The 20,414-nt window shown below is 58.7% G+C and overlaps 1 protein-coding gene across 2 annotated transcripts; it reads right to left on the bottom strand.

Annotated features, from left to right (window-relative positions):
- Nucleotides 1-231: 231 nt before the first annotated feature.
- Nucleotides 232-16,670, bottom strand: KCTD15 (potassium channel tetramerization domain containing 15). Of its 2 annotated transcripts, none has more exons than XM_028123702.2 (7): nucleotides 16,539-16,670; nucleotides 14,774-14,872; nucleotides 13,112-13,204; nucleotides 12,302-12,477; nucleotides 7,157-7,301; nucleotides 4,429-4,734; nucleotides 232-3,184 (listed from the first exon to the last, which is right to left on the bottom strand). In XM_028123702.2, exons 3-7 carry the CDS (start codon nucleotides 13,175-13,177, stop codon nucleotides 3,026-3,028), a joined length of 852 nt encoding a protein of 283 aa, XP_027979503.1. In that variant the 5' UTR covers nucleotides 13,178-13,204; nucleotides 14,774-14,872; nucleotides 16,539-16,670; the 3' UTR covers nucleotides 232-3,025. The 2 variants fall into 2 exon arrangements, with proteins under 2 accessions (XP_027979503.1, XP_027979504.1); XM_028123703.2 differs by having other exon boundaries at nucleotides 14,774-14,869.
- Between the last annotated feature and the right edge of the window lie 3,744 nt (nucleotides 16,671-20,414).

Below are 20,414 nucleotides of genomic sequence, written 5' to 3'. Positions count from 1 at the left end.
AGCATGGTTGCACGCTAGGTTGCCCGGGGACCATGCAGCTGCTTAGGGCCCGGCCCTCCATGGCAGCTCCTCAGATCAGGTCTAGGATTTGGGACTTGGGCTGCTCAGGGTCCCATTCATTGGCCAAGCCAAGTTCCAGGTGTGAGCAGTGATGGTTTCAGAATCATCTAGATCAGAGTACCTTCTTGTGGCTGCCTCCATGGATTAGAAACAAAGCACTAGAGCTGCGTGTGTAATTTATAAAATAGCCTTTATTTATTCTAAGGAACACAGTCAAGTGGTAACTTAAAAAAAAAAAAAAAACACACTTTTTAAAAGATGTTGTGACCTGGCTTCAAGCCCCGTGTGAGCAGGACAGTGGCAAAAGCCACGTGCCGTGGTTCGGCCGGTTCTCCCCTGCCCTGGTGGAGGTTGGGCATAGCTGGCCAAGCTCTCTCTCCAGTTGCTTATCATAAATAACCAGTTTTGAGGCTCCTGAAGAACAGAAGAAACATTTATGCTGCTAGTATTTGATCAAAAGATTACTTAGAATATAGTCATTCCAGAAGTAGAAAAACGTTTTAAGGGGACCACTAATTTGTGCTGTTTATGGGGACTCCATATATTAGAATTTTAGCATTACTGTGGGAGCATCAGATATTTCTACAGATTCAGAAATTGCCAATTTATGTGAAATGGACTTCCTGATTTTACTTAATTAGTAAAGACATAGGAGTGACAGTTAAGGTAGTTACTGTTTTCGTTGTTTTTTTCAGCACGACGGTCTAATCAAAGAGTTTGTTTGAAAATGTTAGGGGATCTCACGGTCTAATCAAAAAGAGAGTTTGCTTGAAAATGTTAGGGGATCTCCAGCCACCAGTAACCATCCTGGCTATCATCAGAAAAACCCAAAACAGGCAGCACTGAGCTGTTTTCACAGACTTCCTTTCTAATAAGCACACCACTTTCTCCCCCTCTCAGACGTGAGCCTCAGATGCCAAAATGCTGATGTGCCAACCGTAGGCGCGTTGCTAAGCAAAGAAGGCTAGCAAGTCTGTCCTGCAAATTAGATTGTACAGTGGATGGCATCTGCTTTGTGGCCTCCGACGGGATGAGGCTCTCTGTGCTCCCGTCCTACAGGTTGAAGCTGGTGCCCCTTACCGGGCATGTAGAAGGGTCCTTGTGGGTTAGAACATAAGGGCTTTGAGGAAAAACACAAAAAGACTTATTAAAACGGGAGGTCTATCCCTGGAAAGAGGCACACTGAGGCCTTGTTCCGTGCCCTGATGGCCTGTGGTTCTCATGCCGGGGGCTGCGAGGACCCCGGGCTGGCCACCTTCTACTGCTTTGGGGGGTGCTAAGAGGACGCCGACCTCAACCCAGAGCCAGGGAGGGAAAAATCTCGAACATTTAAGACTGGGTTCAAAAGCCCCCGGACACCTTCTGTCTGCCTTCCCCCTGTATGGCATCTGGTTCGGGGCTGTGAATCAGAATTCAGAATCTGTGCTGCCCAGAGGGGACAGGCACAGCAGAGAGGAAACACCCAAATGTAATAAATAACGGCCGCTTGGGACCCTGCCCCTTCCCCTCCCCTAGCTAGGGCTGCGTGGGAGAGAGGGGTCTGCTGTTTCTTCCCAATTGGGAGGGACCCCACCCCCAAACCACCCCGCACTGCGCACTGCGTGCCAGGCGGGATCCGGCTGTAGCTTCTGCACAGGACAGAGCCTGAGTCGTTTGCTTTAGAGCATCATTTATGGCATGAACTAGGAACGTAATGTGTTTACACACACACACAATTGTACATCAGCATCTTTACAATATTAAAGGAGTCATATACAAGTCTACAGGCATCATACACAGCGCGGGGCCGGCTGGGGCACCCCTCCAAGACTTCCCCACCCGGGTGGAGCCAGTGTGGGGAAGGGGGACGGGGGGGGTGTCCATCTTTGTGCCTGTTGTCTGGGAGGACCCCTTGGGGCCGGTCCTTGTTGGAATCCGGAGCCCAGAGCCCCAGGTACGCCTTGTGTCCCAGTCACATCGGCAAGCTAGTGTAACAGTTTCATTCAAATTCAGTGTGCATATTAGTGTGGGAAAAGCGGAGCTGGGGACGGCTTCCTGAGCTGGGGACCCAGAGGATGCTGCTGACACATGGGCCCCTTCACCATGGGGCCCATTCCTGAGGTAAGGATGCGGTGTGGCCCCGTGGCTGGTCTGGATGGGGAGAGACTTCTGTAGAAGCCCAGGTGTGAGGACACTCAGATAGAACTGGAAGTCCCCAGGGCATTGGTAGGTCAGGTGACTCACCAAGTGTGGCCTGCACCCTGGGTGGCAGCAAAGGCGAGGGTGTCAGATGGCTCCAGAGCCATCCGTCCCCCACACCCACACAGCCCTCCTCCCCGCAGCCCTGGGGGCCCTGCTTCAGTTCCTACGGGCATTGCCGTTCTTGCGTCTGTCTCTGGAGCAGGGACCAGAAGTCTCCAAGCCCCACTCTGCAGGCACCTGAGCCTCAGGGCCCAGGAGCTCCTCTGCTGCGTGGGGGGCGGGGGGGGCACACTGCCCGTCCAGCTACGAACTGAGCACCAGATGAAGAAGCGTTGGTCCTTGTCAGCCTCTCTGGCTTGTGCAGTTAGTTCCTTCCATCCTAAATAGTGTAGAAAAATAAGCCATCTGTGACACAAGGAGACCCAGTGGAGACTGCCACGCGTGGAGAAGGATGAACGGCTCCTCTGGCATGGGCCCGGAGGCCTCTGCTGACCCTGCCTCGGAGCAGGCCGCGCCGGGCCGGGGAGCCGAAGTGCCCGGAGAACTGTTCCCACCGCAGCATCTTTGGGTCACATCAACGGTCCTTCGGTGGGCGTGCCTCCGGCATCCCACGCGCTGTTGCCAGGATACCTGCGGCTCCCCGGGCTGGCTCTGGACCCTCCAGCCCCACCCTCAGTCTCATGCCCACTGCTACGCAGGCAGAGGCAGAACTCCCCAGCACTGTTTCCAGGTCCCTGGGGTGTTCCCAGGGCCAGATGGCCTCAGGCGGGCACTGAGGCGGGGCCTAGTCCAGGGGCTCCTGCTTTATCCGGACCGCAGTGGGGGTGGGCTGCGGCCGCCGCTCCTCACGGCACAGCACGTACTCGCTGAACTGGGAGGAGTCCACGCCACCCCCACAGGATGCAGCCACACTGAAACCCCTCTGGAACAGCCTCTCCAGCACCTGCCGGGGAAGAAAGAAGGGTCAGCAATGCCCCGCTGCAAAAGAGTCTGCCTGGCTTGGCCTTGCGGGCAGGTGGCCATCAGCCAGGGCAAGCCAACCGTCCTGTTCAGATCTCAGGACAGACACCGCCCTGCAGAACCACCAGCTGTGCAACCACGGGAGGGATGGGAGCAGCCAGACCCCGGGTCCCCTTGAGTGACCAAACCTGGGAAAGGCTACCCCATCCTGCCCCTCTCAGGGGTCCACAGCCTTGATCCAGAGGCAGAAAGAGACTTGGGGCCCCTTCTCTCTTCTCCAGGGTGTAACCTGCCCCCGCCCCCCCCCCCCCCCCCGCCGCCAGACATGTGGTCCCAGCCCCCCTCCCCCACCTCACTGAGGCCTGACTCAATAATAGAGACCCTGCCCCTGGCCTCTGGGCGGCCACCTGCTTCCCTGAGCTGTGAGTCCCAGATGGTTTGGGGCCTGGGGGCTTATCAGCTCAAGGGAACTCAGGATGGGGAGGAGGAGGAGGCCTCTTGGTGTCTGAGTCTCTACAGGCCTCCATGTCCACGTGGGTTTGTACCTCTGTGGGGGGGGTGTCTCATCACTGTGTCTGACACCTGTGTCCCATGGGTAGCAAGTTCTGACTGACAGCCTGTGGAATGTGTGCATGGGAGGAGGGGGGAGGAGCACTTCCCCCCCCCCCCTAGTGTCCACTCTGCCCTAAGCCTGAAATAGGAGTCTGCTCCTGGGTCTGGAAGAATAGGCCCCATCCATCTGGGGTTCCCTAGCTCTGAGACCCATCTGAGGAAGGCCAGCTCAGAACGGCTCTGGGCAGCCGTCTGGGTGCCAGTGGCTACGGGTCAGCAGGGTGAGCAAGGGGGTTCCAGGCAACCTTCGCTCAGCCTCTGACCTGCCTCCTCCTACGGCCTGGGTTTAATTTGAATCCAAAGGCAGACTCTGGGTGTCAAATGAAGCACACTTTGTTGAAAATACTCTGGGCCATTTTTATAGAACATCCTTTTGGAAAAGAAAAAAAAAAGCACAGATCAATTTTTTTAAGTCCATCCCCCAGGCGCCATCATTTAATTATGAGCGGGACATAAATTATGCATCGACACATTGTTGCCTTTTCTGTAAGATGGCACGGAGGGCTTCACCGTTTCAGGGACCGCGCCTCCCTGCACCTATCCCCGCTGCCCCCGGAGGCCCAAGGGGGAAGGCAGGGGGGAGGCGGGGCGGGGCGGGGCGGGCGCAGCCCTCACCTGCACCGAGTTGAGCCGGCAGTAGCCGTTGAGCGGGAAGCGTATGACGTGCGTGGGGTCCTGGTTCCAGCCGGCGTTGACAGAGTTGCACATGACGTCCCCGGTCTCGGGGAAGACCTCCTCGATGAGGGCCTTCTCGCCACTGAGCGCAATGCGCTCGCCCAGGTCCGGCGTGACGCGCACGACGAGGCAGTCACAGGCGCGGCTGCGTCGGCGCTGCTCCTGCTCCTGCTGCCAGCGCTCCAGCTCGCGCACCATGGGCTGCAGCTGGTAGTACCGCGCCTCCTCGTACAGCAGGCTGAAGTCCTGCGGGCGCGCGCACACCGGATGGCGGCGGCCGGGGCTGCTCTTGCCCGCTCCGGCCCCCCCACGCGCCCTGCCCCCGCCCCCAGGGCTCAGGGCGGACTGCGATGGTCGTACCCATTGTACAGATGGGGAGAATGAGGCGCAGGTGAATGTGTGCAAGCCCCCGGAGTCTAGCCTGAACCCAAAGGCGGCAGCTGGTGTGCACCTTTGCCAGATAACCTTGTGCTCTTCCATCTGGCCTCAAGTCTCTGGAGCAGAGAGGGGCCTCTGCAAAGACCAAGGGGGCTGCACTAGGGGAGCCTGAGGCCGTGCCTATGGCCTGCGGACCTGCCGCCTTCTTAGAATCCCAGAGAAGAGAGGCTGGGCCAGGCAGAGGGGAGCAGCATCCTCACCTGCCCGGGAGGAGCTCATAGCCCAGCAGGGAGGCAAAGCAGACCTGCCTGGGTGGGATTTTTGGCACGCTGTCTACCAGCCCTGAGGCCTCTGATCGTCAGTTACTGACCCTGTCAGAGCCTGTTTTACCGTCTATAAAGCGGACATAAACACCCAGCTCAGAGAAGGGGGTGAGGTCTAAGGGGCGACAAAATCTGCCAAGTGCCGGGCCCATCCTGCCCTAGCAGGCAGGTTGAGGAGGTGTCTGGGAGTGGGAAGCCCACCTCCCAGGCTGGCACGCTCACACCAACTGTCCCCCAAACACATGCACGCCCATATTTGCCTGGGTCCTGAGTAGCTTAGGACCCCAGGACTTGGGCCACTCACTGGGGGCTGAGCTCAAGGCTGGCTGGTGAACCTGGGGACCCCTGGGGGAGAGGCAAGGAGGCCCAACCCCCAAAGCAGGGCCCACCCCCCAGGCCCTCAGCCCCTTCCACCTGTTGGCCCCAGCCTCTGGAACCACTCAGAGGGAAGCCCAAGTTCTAGCCCCGACGCGGGCCTGTCGTCGATCAGGGACCCATCCTGTCCCTCCACTGGGGCTTCCTCAGGGCTCCCTCCTGGGCGTCTGCTCTCATCCACTCTCGAGGTTTTAAATGGTATCTGCACACATTTTCCCTTAGAGCCCAGAACCTCTCCACCCGATGCCCCACCACCAATTCCATGCAAGAGTGAGGTACAATGCTCCCTCCAGCCTGTCCCACCCCTGGGCCTCCATGCATTCACTCAGGACCCAAGCCAAAGGCCAGGAGGCAGCCTCGAGAGTCCCCTTACCCCCGACCGATCCACACCACGGCCTTCCGTGGCCAATTCCTAAACAGAAATCTAATCTGCCACTTTGCTCTATCTTCGCTGCCTCCCACCTGGACCAAGGCCGTCAGGAAACCTCGCTTGGCCTCCTGCTCCCACCCCTCACCCTCACCGCAGCCTTCCCCATACAGCAGCCAGGGCTGTCCTTCTGACTCGCAAACCCGATTGTCATTCCCTGCTCACAACCCTTCCATTGCATGTCAGGTAAAATGCCAAATGCTGAGCTAGCCACCAAGGTCCCACCTCAAGGGGCAGCCTCCTTTCCCCTCCCCCTTCATACAGTCCCAGGCTGATACCTTCTCTCTGGTTCTGGAAGGTACCAAGCTTCTTGCCACCCTGCCCCCTCATCAAGGCCCTTACACTTGTTTGGCCCTGTTCCTCCTTCACCCAGAGAAGCAGCCTTCTCTCCAAACCCCCCTGGGGCCAGGTTCTCCATGGTTCCCCTTCACCACATTCTCTACTTCTATAGAACATTTGCCCCCCAGGGAACTCATGCCTTTTTTTTTTTTTTGGTTCAACACCTGTCTTTCACTAGATTATAAGTGCTATGGGGACAGGACCCAGGTCTGCATATTTCACTGTATCTTTGGCCTGACTTTGGTTGTTGGCACCCAGTATCAGTTGGATGGAGGACAAAACAGCCCCAGGGCCACTGGGTCTCTGGGGGAGGGGGGGAGGGGGGGAGGGAGGGAGGGAGGGAGGACGGGCATCGGCAGGCCTGAGCTTCCTTCCTTGGGGATCCCTAGTGCTGTGGAGGGGCACAGCATGGAGGTAGGCCTCTCGGAACCAGGTCGGCTGCCCTGGACAGGCCCGCCCCGGGACCTGGGGGTAACCTTGTGTTTAAAAGGTCTGGTTGGTTTGGATCAGGGTTTCCCCTGCAAGCTGCCAAGAGGGAACAGATGTGGGAAAGCTCTAACTCCCGTAACTCTGGCATGCGACCGTCCTTCAAGACGGCAAACGAAAAGGGGTAAGCACCGCTGCTTAACTGTTGTTACACCCTGATAAATAAGCTAAAAATGTGAGAAAACAAAATTAGTTTAGAAAAACTGATTTAGCCCTCGGCTCCATCATTTAACTTTTTATGGTTGCCATGACGACCACAGGTCCATTTATTAAGTCACAGCGTCCCCTGTGTAATGCCACCACAGAGGCGGCTCAGGGGAGCTGCCGGCCGCAGACTCACCTTGAAGTCATCCGGGAGCAGCAGTTTGGATGTCCGCAGGAAGCTCAGGACGTAGCGGAAAATCTCCCCATCCCGGTCGATGAAATAATGTTGCTTCAAACTGTCCAGGACGATGGGCTCGGTGCCATTGAAGAGGCGGCTTATTCTGGGAAAGAGGGAGAGGGGGGCGTGTGATGGGAGGCCAGGCCTCCCCGCCAGCCCCCCCGGCCCCCTTCCCCCGCTGCAGGGGTGAGGGGCCTTGACATGCCTAACTCTGGGACTGCGCCAGGCACCACAGGTGTGTGCAGATACCGAGGGCCGTCAGGCCACAGCCGGGCAGGACACCAGCACATGCTCGGTATCCGGACGGCACCCACAAGCCGCAGCCAGAGACAGACACACCTGGCCGCTTGCACTGGCCTGCCAACACGTTCCAGGCCTGGAAAACTACAGTGAGACCCAGACACGGCAGCCTCCTTGCCCCATGCACACAAACCCTTGCCAGGCAGACCCACCCAGAAAACTCCTACCGGCCATCAGATACCCCAGCCCACGGCCCCACGCCCAGCGAACACAGGTAGACCGGGCAAGGCGTCTCGGGTCACACACATCCACCTCACCCAACCCACGTGAATGAGCATCAGATGGGACGCACTTGGGCAACGGGCCCAGCATCCCACGGTCCCCTCCCTTGCAACACGCGAATCACAGGCAGACCCAGACACACCCAGGCGGAGGTCACACCAGCCAACACCAACCACCCAGAGACACTGCTCGGTACGCTTGACAGATTCACAGACACACCACGCGCGGCCACTCCCTCGGGGGGCCCTAGGGGAGGAAGAGAGGCAGGCGGGGAGACAGCATGCGTGCCTCACACACTCAGCGGTGTGCTTGCACACGAGCTGCGGGGGAAATGTACGCATGCACCGCAGTCTATGCACATACACGCTCTCAGTATGTACCCACGTGCCTGTGTGCACACGCAGAGAAACAAGTGTGTACCCCGGCAGGAGAGACAGGTCGTGTCCCGGCAGCCTGTCCTCTGGAGGCCAGTGGTTCTGACAGAAACCCAGGACCTGCGGGCAGCTCGTGGGGAGCCCCTGCCTGTCCCCGTCCACTCCAGGGAGGAGGGGTCTCCAATGCCCGGGGCAGGCGGCCCTGTTTGGCTAAGTCTCCTGCTGACCCCAGGCCCGGCCGCGGACAGTGAGGGGCCCCAAGGAGGGGTGGGGACAGTCAAGAGTTGGGACTGAGGAACAGGTGGGGGGCTGGCAGGGTCCCCTCAGGCACGGCCGCTCCGGACACACCTTCAGCAGGTACGGCCACCGACCAGCAAAACCCTGCGGCGGCGACAGCGTGCGTGCATAGCCCAGGAGCGTGGTGGCCCCAGGGTGGGACTAAAGCCTTCTAGCCCAGCCTGCACAGCTGGTGCCTAAGCCCCCCGACTCACTGCCCGCACCAGCGAGGGCCCTCCAGGGAGGCTCTGCTCTCTACCCACAGCCCTGTCCTCTGCGCGCTCCAAGTCACCGCTCCTAAGGCCCTACCCTGCCCTGCCATTGTGCACCAGGGCACACGAGCTGGGCAGAAGCTGAGAGGTGAGAATCCCCGAAGCCGCTCTCAGGGCCTCCCATCCACACTGTCCTCCACTCTGCAGGCCCGGCACCCTCAAGGCGCTGGCCATGAGGGCCTGCCTGAGTGTGCATTAACCATGCACTCACCTATTCTCCCTCTGGGGATATGGCCAAGCCCTGGTCCCGGGGGGCCGTGTAGAGGGCAAGGCTGCCTCACGGGTAGGCGTGAGCAGCTCAGAGCTTAGGATGAGGTGTGGAGAGGCCTGGGCCTGTGGAACCAGGACTGCAGTCACCAGATACGACTCATCTGAGGACTCTGAAGGCCACTGAGCCCTATGAACTTCCCAGGCCTGGGGAACACAGCCCCTGCTGGAAAGCCTTGTGGGCTCCAAGGCCTGTTCCAGCTGCCAAGGCCCCCAAGACCTGGCCTCAGCAGAGCTTGGGTATTCACATGTCAGAACGAGGGCCGTCCAGCACTCGAGAGGCAGATGGGACTGAGCAAGGCTGCCTGGTCCCATGGGCAGTCCTCGCCAGACAGAGGAGGGCCCACACATGGCACTGGCAGGAAGAAGGAAGAACCACATCCACAGGCAAGCCAGACCAAAGCCTCAGCCTCCCTGTGGAACTTTCTCCACCCTTCCCGGTTGAGCTCAAACCCTCTATGCAGCAAACAATGTTCTAGGCCGGGCTCTGCTGCAGATCTCTCTGATGCCAGGGCTGGGTTCCACACCATCCATGTTGGTCTAGGGGACTCCTGGCCACCCCACATTCCAGGGCTGGCTGGGTTCTAGGCTGTCTTATTGGTCCAAGGCTAGAAGGTTCTCAATCGGCCTCATTTTAAGACTAGTTCTAGCTATTACCCTCAGTGTCTCTTCGAAGGACAAAGGCCTTTCATGCCCTCGGGGTCTGAGGCTAACAAGGATGTGAGTAGGTTGAAGGCAGGTTAGGACAATTGCCACAAGGGAACCCCCCCACCGCCCCCCCACCCCCCCGGCAGGGTCTTAAGAGCCAGCTCCTTCCCTGGGTCACCCTCTGACAGAGGCTGCAAAATTTGGGGGTGCCAGCTTCAGAAGCCCTTCATGGAATAATCTGGCCAGTTCTGACCCCAGCTGACGGAGGTCTTTTTTTTTAAAGCTTTGGCTCCAATTTCCCGCATGTTTCAGGGGAAGGTTTTATTAGTTCTGGAGCTCCTGGCTTAATTTGCTGCTTCCCACAGCCAGCATGGGCACCAGCTTGGGACTGTGAGGGCAGCAGCTAATGGCTATCCGGCAGGGATGGGCGAAGCGAGGTAGCAGCCGACGGGAGGCCACTTGCAGCCCTGGGCAGCCGTGCCCTGCTCTTTCTGGGCACGGGCTAATGGCGGCACCTGCTCTCTGTTGTCGGAGCACCCCCACCCCCCACCCCGAGGAGCCGAGAACCAGAAGCCCGGGCATAGTCCCGTGGGCTCAGGGACCCACGGCTGTGGGGCCCCAGCCCCCTGATCTCACGGCACTGCCCAGGTGGGACTTGCCTGATATCCAGAAGCCCCCCCACCCGGCGTGACCTCAGCACTCTTACTTCTCCCTCTCTTGGTGATTCATACATCAGTGCCACTGGGTGAGGGACTGATCTTGGTTTCCAGAATTGGTGAAAAAATGTTTTTTTAATTTTAATGATTCACTTAAAGAAGGACGAGAGAGATCTGAGGGGCTCTTGCACAGCTGTCCAACCCACTTCCCAGGCCCAGCCTGACCCACTGTCCTCTGACTGTCCTACGAGTCACGCCACCCCTTGGCCTCTAGGCCAAAGCTTCAGGCCCAGGGAGCAGCTCTGCCCCGAGCCAGAAGCCATCCAGGCAAGAAAGACGGATTCATCTCAGAGCCCCAGCCCTGGGGAAAGAATGCAGACCGCCACCCCCTCTGGGCACGTCCTGCTGCCGAGGGTCCCACATGCCAGATCATGGGGCCACAGGGGGCCTCAGCCCCCCAGTGAGAGGGCCTGCCCCACACCGCAGAGCGTGAGGACGGGCAAGGAGGAGTGGCACTGTGGGTATGGGAGTGGGGGGTAGGGCTGCCCCTGCCCTTGTTGATCCCAGGCAGCAGCCCTGAAGACAAGAACGAGGCAGCCGTTCCCCACAGGCCCGAGCTGTGATTACTCTAAAAAGGCAAGTGTCTGATTTCAAGAAACACTCTTCAGAGAGGTTGTGGGCAAGGATTTTATGAATTTCACTCACAAACGTCGTCAACCGATTAAGGGATGATCTATCTCAAACAACTCGGGAATGCCGCAGAAGGCAAAATTGAAATTAAATAAGCAGAATCCATCTCCCATCCTAGACAGAGCTCTGCAAGCGAGCGCGCAGGCCGGCACTGCCGGTGGGGCCTTGTGGCTGCAAGCCCCAAGTTCACAAGCACCCCAGGCCTAGGCTCTGTTGCGCTGAGTGAGTCCAACTGCCATCTGTATCCCGGGCTCCCCAGATTCCGAACCGGACGCTATATCCACCTCCAGCACCAGCTCCTCAAGGGAGCTTTCCTGCCGCCGTGGAGAGCTCCACCCCAGCCCTCCTCAAGGTGCCATGCGCTTGGAAGCCTCGGCGCTGAGCCACTGCGCCGGCGACAAGGCAGACTGACGAGAAAGCTTCCCAGAGATGATCCCTCGGTGTCTGGGGGCTTAATTAGCTCCTCTTGTTTTTTTTTAAATGTATAAAACAAGGGCGATACCCTGCAGCCTTGGCCCTCCTGCTGCTCAGCCCTCCGTGGTGGCTGCCTCGCCGTGCCAGGAGCAAGCAGCACACTGCGTCACCTCCAGGAGATGCTCAGAGGCCCGTCCCAGCTCCGTCAGCCCTGCTGCTATGCCAACAGGAAACCACGTCTGCCCCTGGGAGGGTCATGCCCAAGCGGCACCTCCCAGCACCTCCCACAAATGGGCCCAGGAGCCAGGAGCTGCAGGGAACTGGGCGGAGAGCAAGGTGCCCTGTTGGGAGGCTCCTGGTCAGAGACACTTCGTCTGCTGATGGTGGTATGAGGCTCATGCTCATCCACAGCCCTGGATATGCCTGAACATCCTGGAATTCCTAGCTAGTCACCGCCCACCCAAGGGAGCCTCTAGCAGGGGCCACTCAGACAAAGATGGCAAATTGCAACTCCCACTCCTCCCTCCCCTTCTGTACTTAACCGAGGGCTAGAGCAGGAAATAGGATTAAATACTTCTCTCCAACACCATCCCGAGGATGCAGCGTGGCTCACAAATGATCCTCTGCAGAGGCCAGGCCTGAGTCTCAGTCCCAAGGAACCTGAAGGCACTTAAGACTCCCCAGCCAGCTGCCGGCCAGTTTCAGGTGGGCCTGGCTCCGAGTGAGGGGCTTCTGCTGGTGGGTCAGGAGCTCCACCTGGCACTTTCGATGCCACCAACACAGGGTCACAAGTCCCTGTATAAAGCATCTTCCGAGAGGTGGCCTCGGCCTCCCGACCCCTAGGTGCCCCAGGTCTGGGAGAGCAGGTGGGCCCCGGAGAGCCTGCCTGGTGGCCCGCAGAGGAGACAGACCCGACTGGCAGCAGGTGGCCCATGTTGCCAGGAGCCACAGCACACCTGGTGCTACGTGGGGCTCGGCTCTTACCTGGAGTCGGGGTACTTGGTGAGCGTGGCCAGGCTGCTGGTGTACATGTGACCACCCACGTCGATGTGCACAGGCGCGTTGGACTTGGTGAGCTGGGCTGGTAGTGGGATGCCCTGGGCGGCCAGGGGAGACACGGGCGACCGGGTAAGAGATAACCGGGACATGCTTCCTCCCTCCTGGAGATGGAGACAAGGCGAGAACAAGAGTTTCTCCACCACAGAGCCGTGCACTCTCTTTATTGCCAATGTGATCACAGATCTAATCAGATCACTCCTGCCTGTGCCTGATCACATATTCAACTGACAAATTATGGCCACCGCTGTAATTAAGTGTATTTGCATCATTTTCTTCCCAGTACCAGAGGGAAAAAAGAAAGATGCTTATTAGCAATAAGAAATCAAGAAAAAAAAATTTTCAAGGTGTCAGCCTCCAGGGGCATAAAACAAACTGCAAAATTCTAATTAAAGGTCGCGGGCTTATGTGTTAGATGTGAAATATCCCCTGACAAACGAATCACCAATTTGTGAATTGGGATTCAGGGGTTTTTGCAAGTTTGTCTCAGTAACGAGACACCTCTAAATTAGTGACTTCCTCAGCACCTAAGGCGTTGAGTTTTATACATGTAGTAAATTTCACATCAAATTAAGAGCATTTTTGTTTCAAAAAATACATAATCGTACAGCCAGTCAACAGCCATCTCTCGAAGGCGGTGGCTGTGGGGACGGGCGGCCGGTGAGCAGGCAGGTGTTGGGGAAAGGGTCAAAGAGGGGGCCACTGGCCGCTGCCCCAGCCCACCCTGCTGGCTCTCACCGCAGTGCCGGCGCTGCCGTGGGCGTGAAGCGAGGACCCGCTCGGCCGCTCCTTGCGGTGAGGCATCTAGGCTTCCATCGCCGCCCAGAGTATCTGTGGGGAGCACCGACAAAACCACAGGGCTTTTACTCCTCGTAGTGCCAGATTCAAAGACGCTTGGAACCATCCTTTCTGCCTGTGCTCTCTGGGACCCCCACACCACACAGCCCTCTCCGGGTTCCACCCGCCACTACCCTGTACCCACGCTCCAAAGCCGTAGCAGCTTACACACACACACACACACACACACACGCGCGCGCGCGCACACACACACTCACACACGTGTTTTCTGGGCAGCTCCATGTCTGCTAATTCGGTTAATGACAGTACTGAAGCATATGCTCACCATTATTGCCCCAAAATGTTTCAGAACAAATCTGATTTTCCTGGTATTTTGGTTCAGAGCCACATTACCAAGCGTGTCTCCTCTTGCATCAGCAGAGAGCCCCGTGGACCACAGCTCAGGGAGGATCCCCCAGCCTCCATGGGCTGGGGAGCCCGGGACCTCTCTGAACACCGTCTCCACCGTGGTTAAGATGCAGTTTGTGAATGGCCAGACACAGAGCAGCCTCCTTTGGCAGAAGCCAGGGGAAGAGCAAAAGTCACGCAGGGAAGCCACCTCTTCCCTAGGGCGCCCGAGAGAGGAAACTCGTCTTTGTTTGCCTAGCCCGCACCTCTGCAGTTTCTCCCCAGACCCGCAGAACGGCCTTGTCTGTGCCTAATGTATTCCAGACACCCTCGGGATCACACCCCCCCTCCCCAAGGCATTAGAGAGCTACCAGAAGGAAACAGACAGCAGCTCAGCAAATGGACCCTCTCCCCTACTCCTCCCCAGTCACTTAGCGACCTTCCTCTATGCCACGACCACCTGAAATAAGACTGTCCCTCAGTCGCTAGAAGCCACCCTAGGACACTGCGGGAGGGGTGGTGGTCTATGCAGCCCCTTGCATGGACTTGAGGCTGTCTCCTGGGGCACGGTGAACACCCGCACCCACCCACCCACCCCACACACGCTGGTCCCCGCAAGCCTAACCTGGACTTAGCTCTCACAGGTCTGACTTGTGTCTTGAGATTCACCCTCCAATTTTAAAACATGGACCAAGGTCCAATGAGCATCATCAATCCTGCCAATTTAAGTAAGGTTCCTCTCCTAGGATTTGTTCTGCCCTGGGTGTCCTGGCCAGTTCCCTGACCCAAAACTGGTGTGGGGGTGGGGGGTTGCTATTAGACAGTGATGTTTAATTGATGCTGTCACTGGGGGCTACTCAGGGTCTGCTGCCTGTGGCATTCTTGACTTCTGGCCAGCTCAGAAGAGCAGGTCACTTATCTCAAGGAAGTTCTGAGAGACCAAAACAGATCTCAGGATGGGTTATCCAGCCCTTGGAGGCTCTGCTGGGGGAGGAGTCATAAGGAAAGCCACACTGAGGATAAACTGCTGGAAGGAATTCCGATGGAAATTCTATCAAAGCGGACTGCGCAATGTTTTCCCAACTACCAGGAACACGACTCAAGTGACATTTAACACCAAGTACCCATCACAAAAGCTCTTCAGTCCTTGCTCTCATCCAAGCCTCTTTTCCATCACAAGCGCAACCTGATGTTCAAGGCAAAGCAGAAACTCACCATTGGAAGCCCCAGGCTTTACGCCTCGACCAGAACCTCCAGTGCTGCCTCCGGCAAACGCATCTGTGCTGGACAACGACCTTTCCCCCGACACCACTGCTGAGGTCAGAAGCACAAAAGTGGGTGCAGTAAGAGACACAAGTTCAGTCCTTCAATGCCACCAGCAAACCCACGACCCCACGACCCAGCCCCAGCGCGCCGCGGCCCTCCCGAGGTTCGCCCAAACCGCCTGTTGCAGGGGTCTCCGCGGTGTTGCGTGTGCTCCGGGGGCCTGCGAGATTCCAAACTGGCTAGGTATTGACCTGCTTCTCGGAGCTGCTGGGGGGGGGGGGGAGCCCCGGGTCCCGTGCCCGCCAGCCGCCGCCGAGCCCCGCCCGCCCGAGCAGAGGGAAGCGAGCAGAATGCCACGCTCATTTACACACAAAATGATTTTGTGTCCCATTGTGCTCGCAGTTGTTCAGCTCTCTGGGGGTGATTAAACTGGCTGAGCTGCGGCAGCTTGAGACGATTTCACTAAATCGCTTCTTCGTGAAGTCGCTTCTTTGCTAAGCTGTTATTTTAACCATAAAAGGTAAACAGAAGGCGCCTCGCGAGCTCCCTTCAGCTCTGCGCCCTGAGCGCCAGCCGCGGGCGAGAGTGCCAGGGGCCTGCAGAATTGTCCGGGGTGGGGAGGTGGGGGGGTCCCGGAGGGGGGCGGACGTGCCACCTGGTGCGCGCCAGCCCCGCCGCAGAGCCCGCCGGCCGGTGTGAACTTCGGGGCGGCCAGAGCCGGCTGAGCCAAGGCCGGCGGCGCCGCGGGGCGGGGGTGGCCACGGAACCCGAAGTGCCTGGCAGGGCGGGGAGGGGTGTGCGGCGGGGGCGGGGCGGAGGGCAAAGTTAAATCAAGAGGCAGACACTTAGAGACCACAGATGGGAAGCTCGCCTAATTAAGGACGTAAAAGCGCTTTTGTTCTCAAAGTTTATTGTTGCCGGGATTTAAAAAAAATTAATTGAAACTAATGCTGTTATTCACTCGTGCAGTTAAATTCCTTCATGCACATTTGAGACACGGAGTGAAAACTTGAAGCTTATCTTTCTGCAGTCAAGGCGGGGGGCGCGGGAGGACGGAAAGGCGTTTCGGCTACGGGAGAGGGTCGTTTGCGAGTGTGTACCCCGTGCGCGCGTCCAGGTCAGGGACTACCCGCGGGCAGCCCGAGCCGGAGGCAGCTACCCGCGTCTCCGTGCGGCCCGCGCTGGGCCCCCGACCCCACGCACCTGGGACCACCACCAGCTCGCCGGCCCCTCCCGCCCCGTCTGGGACTCCCGGGGTGGGCGTCAGAGGACGCACATCTGTCCCGTTAGAGACTTTTTCTGAATTGGGCGCCAAGCCGGGCCCTGTGCGCCCCGAAGCCCCAGCTGCGTGAGCCCGGTTCTGACCCCGGAAACTCGCTGGCCCTGCAGGGCGCTCGGCCCTGCACTGAGGCCCGAGTGCGGGGACCTGCACCCCCCCCGCACATCCCGCCCCGCGCGGCCGGAAGCTCGGCGCCCGCCCGCGTGGGGAGGGTCCACCCGGGGCCAGGGCCAGCCCACGTGGGCAATCCCCCCTCCCGCGCCAGGCCTTTGTGCTGGGTGCCCCCGCGCCGCCAGCCCCCGCCGCCCGGCACCGGGACAAAGCAGCTGCCCCCACCCAGGTCCGAACCCCAGCCGAGCGACTTTCTCGGTATCGCCGCCACTTTGGGGACAGGGGTGCGCGGCGCTGAGCGGTGGCCGCCCGCGCGGGGCTTACCTCGGAGCCGGAGCGCCGGAGCCGGCTCGGGCGCAGCCCCCGCCCCCCGCAGCCGCCGGTCTCGGGCGCCGGGCGCAGCCTCGCCGCCTATGCTCGCTGCGCGGGTCGCTCCGGTCTCGTCCTGGAGTTACTTTCTCTCTCGCCCCCAACCCTCCCCCCACCCACCCCTCCCGCCCCGGCCCCCGCTTCGCGCGGCCCCTCGCGGCGCGGCGCGCCGGGGCCTCCCCTCCCCGCCCTCCCCTCGCCTCCTCCCCTCCTCGCGGCCGCCGCCGCCGCCGCCACCACCGCCGCCGCCTCCTCTTCGCGCCGCTCTCCGGCTGCCCTCCCGCCGCTCCCACCTCCTCTCCTCCCTCCTCTCTCTCTCCAGCGGCCTTCCCTGATTGCTGGCGAGAAAACCAGCCCCCCACCCCAGTCCGTAGCCCGCGCCCCGTCGCGGCCCAGCCCGGACGCAGAGGGCAGCGATCCGGCTCCAAATTACCCAGCGCGGCGAGCGCGAGCGGGAGCGCGCGGCGACTCCTGGCTCGGGGCTCGGCTGCGCCGCGGGGCAGAGGATTAGAGTCGCAATTAGCTCCGCGCGCCCGCGCCTGCCGCGCTCGGCGACAAAAATGCGCTGTTTCCCCTCCTTTCGTCGGGCGATCCCCACCCGCCTCTCCCGGAGCCCGCGTCTTCCCGCCGGGGCCTCCGCCAGGACCCTCCCGGGAGCGGTGTGCCCGGGCCCCCGCGCCCTCCGCCGCCCAGCCCCCCGCCCCCCGCCGGCCGGCCACGCGGCGCCCGGGCCTCCTCCGGGCTCGGGAGGGGGCGGGGGAGAAGCTGATTTTAATCATTGTCATTTCATCTGATGTAATATTTCCCCGGGCGCTTTCAGCTGGGCATAAATTTTCGGCTCCCAAATAAGTAACACAGGGCACGTTTCTCACATTTCTTGACTCTTCGGTTACAAAGAGGAGAGCAGCCGCCGCCGCGGCGCCCGGGGGTAGGGGCGGGACTTGGGAAGAAACTGGGCTGCGAGTCGGCCGGGGCTGGAGCGGAGCCGGGGGCCAGGGCCGCCCCTCCCCCTCCACGGCCTCCCTCCCCGGGTCTCGGCCCCGACTGCCCCTCTGCCGGGGAGCAGCGGCGCCCGTGACGTCTGCGGACACGCGGTCCGCCACCGCGGGGGAGGGGCGCGCGGGGGGCGCCCGGCCGGCCGCCCGAGGCCAGACGCGCCATTTCCTCTCCGCACCCGGCGCGGCGGAGACGTTTGCGGCCAAGACTCCCCCGGGCGCCCAGGCCAGCGCCCGGGGCGTCCCTCCCAGGTCCCCAGGTTGGCTGCCCCTTCCTCCTCCTCCCCCCGTTCCTCTTTCTCCTCTTTCCCGTGCGCCCCGCCCGCACCCCCCCCACCCCAACTCCATTTCCCGACTCCTAGGAAACGAAGCGCGGAGTCTCCAGTGCGCCTGGCCTGCACTGCGCCCCCGTCCGGCTCCGGGGACGCCCGGGCCCGAGGCAGGCTCGGGCTGGAGGGCGGGTGCGCTCCCGCCGGGAGCGGCGCGGGGCCCCCACCCGGAGCTCAGCCGGACCTAGACGCCCTCTAGCGGCCTCGATCACGGAGGGGGGGGTGCGGCCGGGGGCTGGGGGTAGGGGGCGGGGGCCGCTGGTGGCAGAAGGACAAAGTCCGGGCCTGCTTCCCTTCACTAGGGCACCTCGCGCGTGGAAAGAGCGCCCGGACAGCGCTTCTGTAACTTCTCCACGCGGGAATAAGCAGAAACTTTACTCCTAAGGGAAGGTTTTATTTATTTATTTATTTATTTTAGAGCTCGAACTACAGGAGAAGGGGGAAATTTTCTCATTAAAGTTACATCCCTGCAGTTAGTTCAATTACTTGATATATGCAGAAGATGTTGTAAATTTATAGATTTAAATAGCTTACAAAGATGCCGCAGGCCCCATCAGTTAATTTCCTTAATTTATGGATTTTTAGCTGCTCCTAGAACAGAAAGGGGGCCTGGAAGTAGGTCAGGGATCTGTGCAGCAGCTCCAGCGGGGCCCACGGGCTGCCCACTCAGCTCCCCACGCCCTGGAGCCTCCGGGCTTCTGGCTCCTAGCTCTGACCTGACAGCACCACTCTCTGCTCTCTGCACTGGGGCCAGCCCAGCCCAGGCACGGGAGGTCTACTCTCCTAGGTGGCCGACTGCCCCAGCCGCTCTGGAACAGCAAAGTCCCCCATCCACATTCACCCCACCCAGCACTGAAGGAAAGGACCCAAATCAGAAGTGAAGCAAATATCCAAATACTTCGACCTCCTGAGTCCTCCCTTAAATATGGGGCTGCGATCACAAACGGAGCAGGGTGTGGATACAAACTTCTTCGGGGACAGAGCCTACCCCATTTCCAGGTCTTTGAGTGTTTGAGGGAAGGGGAGCATGTGGGAAAACGTGCCAGGCTCCTGTTTGAGGAGCAGACCCACTGAAAACCTACTTGTCATGGCCCTTGGGGCCCCTAGCATCCCTCACTCCTTCCCCACCCTCTCCTAGGTGCCAGCTAGAATGGTTTTGTTTTGTGTTCAACATGGATGAATATATACATATACATTCATACTTAAAAGATTGGTATAAACCAAACTGTTTTAGGAAGCCACATGGTGATATGATTAGTATTGGTATTCATGATTTAACATTTCTTTTCCCACTAGATGAAGTTTCTAAGATTTGCAAGGTACATGTCAAGGACGGGTGTATAAATGGATTTTTATTTATTCACAACTCCAAGACTAATTGCTTCTCTTTGCCTCAAGGCCATGAGATTGGTTTTAATATAACACTTCAAAAGTATTCCTGGAACTACAGAGATACTAAGTGTCATTGTTTAAGAGACAAATCTCACTGTGGTACTGGTGACCCTGAAAATAGGATGTTCCACTTTATTTTAAATTCCTACATGTTTTTTTAAGCGTTTCACTTTATACCAACTATATTAAAAATGCACAACTTAATCGAAACAAGAACTGACCATTTTGCAGGACCTTTATTTCCTTAATATTGCTGGGAACTTTGTTTTCGTATTCCTGAATCCTTTTATTAAAGAGCTGAACTTTATACATGTCATTAAGAAGAGTAAGTTTGGGTCATAATTTATTCTCAAGTGTTTTAAAAGTTCCCGGTTAAATGTCAACCATCTTTTGCATTGAAAGACTTGGGCATGGATTGTGATAGGCATTTAATGATCTGTGGATATCATGCAATGGCAAGGCTTTTTTTTTTTTTAATTGAAGATGTATAATTAGGAAACATCTTGTGAAATACATCTTGTTTCATGACTGTGGTCTGAGAGACAAAATTGGATGTTGAGTCTAATCAGAATGTAACTTGCTTTATCAGTAGATTTAACTAGAGCTTATGCCATTACGGTTCATATTTTAAAAAGCGGGTTCAAACCTGTGTTTCCTTTGAGGCTCCTCTGCAGGTGCTCACGTGAAGCACCCTGCGGGTGCTGGGCCCTGCATCCAGGTGCTGCAGACAAGACCTTAGTCCCCAGATGTTTCATAGTGACTTCCGGTGCGCTTTTGTACTTTGTCATTGCTGTTTGCAGTGAGGACCTCAGTAAGGAAAGTAAATGAGGACCTCAGTAAGGAAAGTAAAATGAGCTCCAAATGAGATCCCAGAGTCTGCTGGACTAACTTGGCCTTCTCAGGAAGGCTTCGATCAGACTGACAGCAGACGAACAGGCTGAGACACGGCTGCTGCGGGGTGGGGGGGAATGCTGGGGTGTTACAGCCAGGCTGTCTCCTCCCCCAACCCCAGGCCCCCTGGGCTGAAAGCCTGGCCCTCCTAGGTCTGTGCCCCCATCGAGGCTCAGAGATGGCCCCTGACCAGGATAGGATGGAGCTGGCCTGGCTCAGAGATC

The sequence above is a fragment of the Eumetopias jubatus genome, unplaced genomic scaffold (genome assembly GCF_037043125.1).
Source record: "Eumetopias jubatus isolate StellerSeaLion01/CBP00866 unplaced genomic scaffold, mEumJub1_p1.0 scaffold_10, whole genome shotgun sequence".
Taxonomy (NCBI): domain Eukaryota; kingdom Metazoa; phylum Chordata; class Mammalia; order Carnivora; family Otariidae; genus Eumetopias; species Eumetopias jubatus.
The sequence above is the reverse complement of the archived record's forward strand: the minus strand, read 5'-3'. Positions and strand labels throughout refer to the sequence as shown.

Coding starts and splice junctions, on each gene's coding strand:
- KCTD15 (XM_028123702.2), bottom strand. CDS start 13,177: ATGCCTCACCGCAAGGAGCGGCCGAGCGGGTCCTCGCTTCACGCCCAC. Junction 4,735..7,156: donor TGCTCCCGGATGACTTCAAG/GTGAGTCTGCGG, acceptor GCGCGCCCGCAG/GACTTCAGCCTGCTGTACGA. Junction 3,185..4,428: donor GCCGGCTCAACTCGGTGCAG/GTGAGGGCTGCG, acceptor CTTCCCCGGCAG/GTGCTGGAGAGGCTGTTCCA.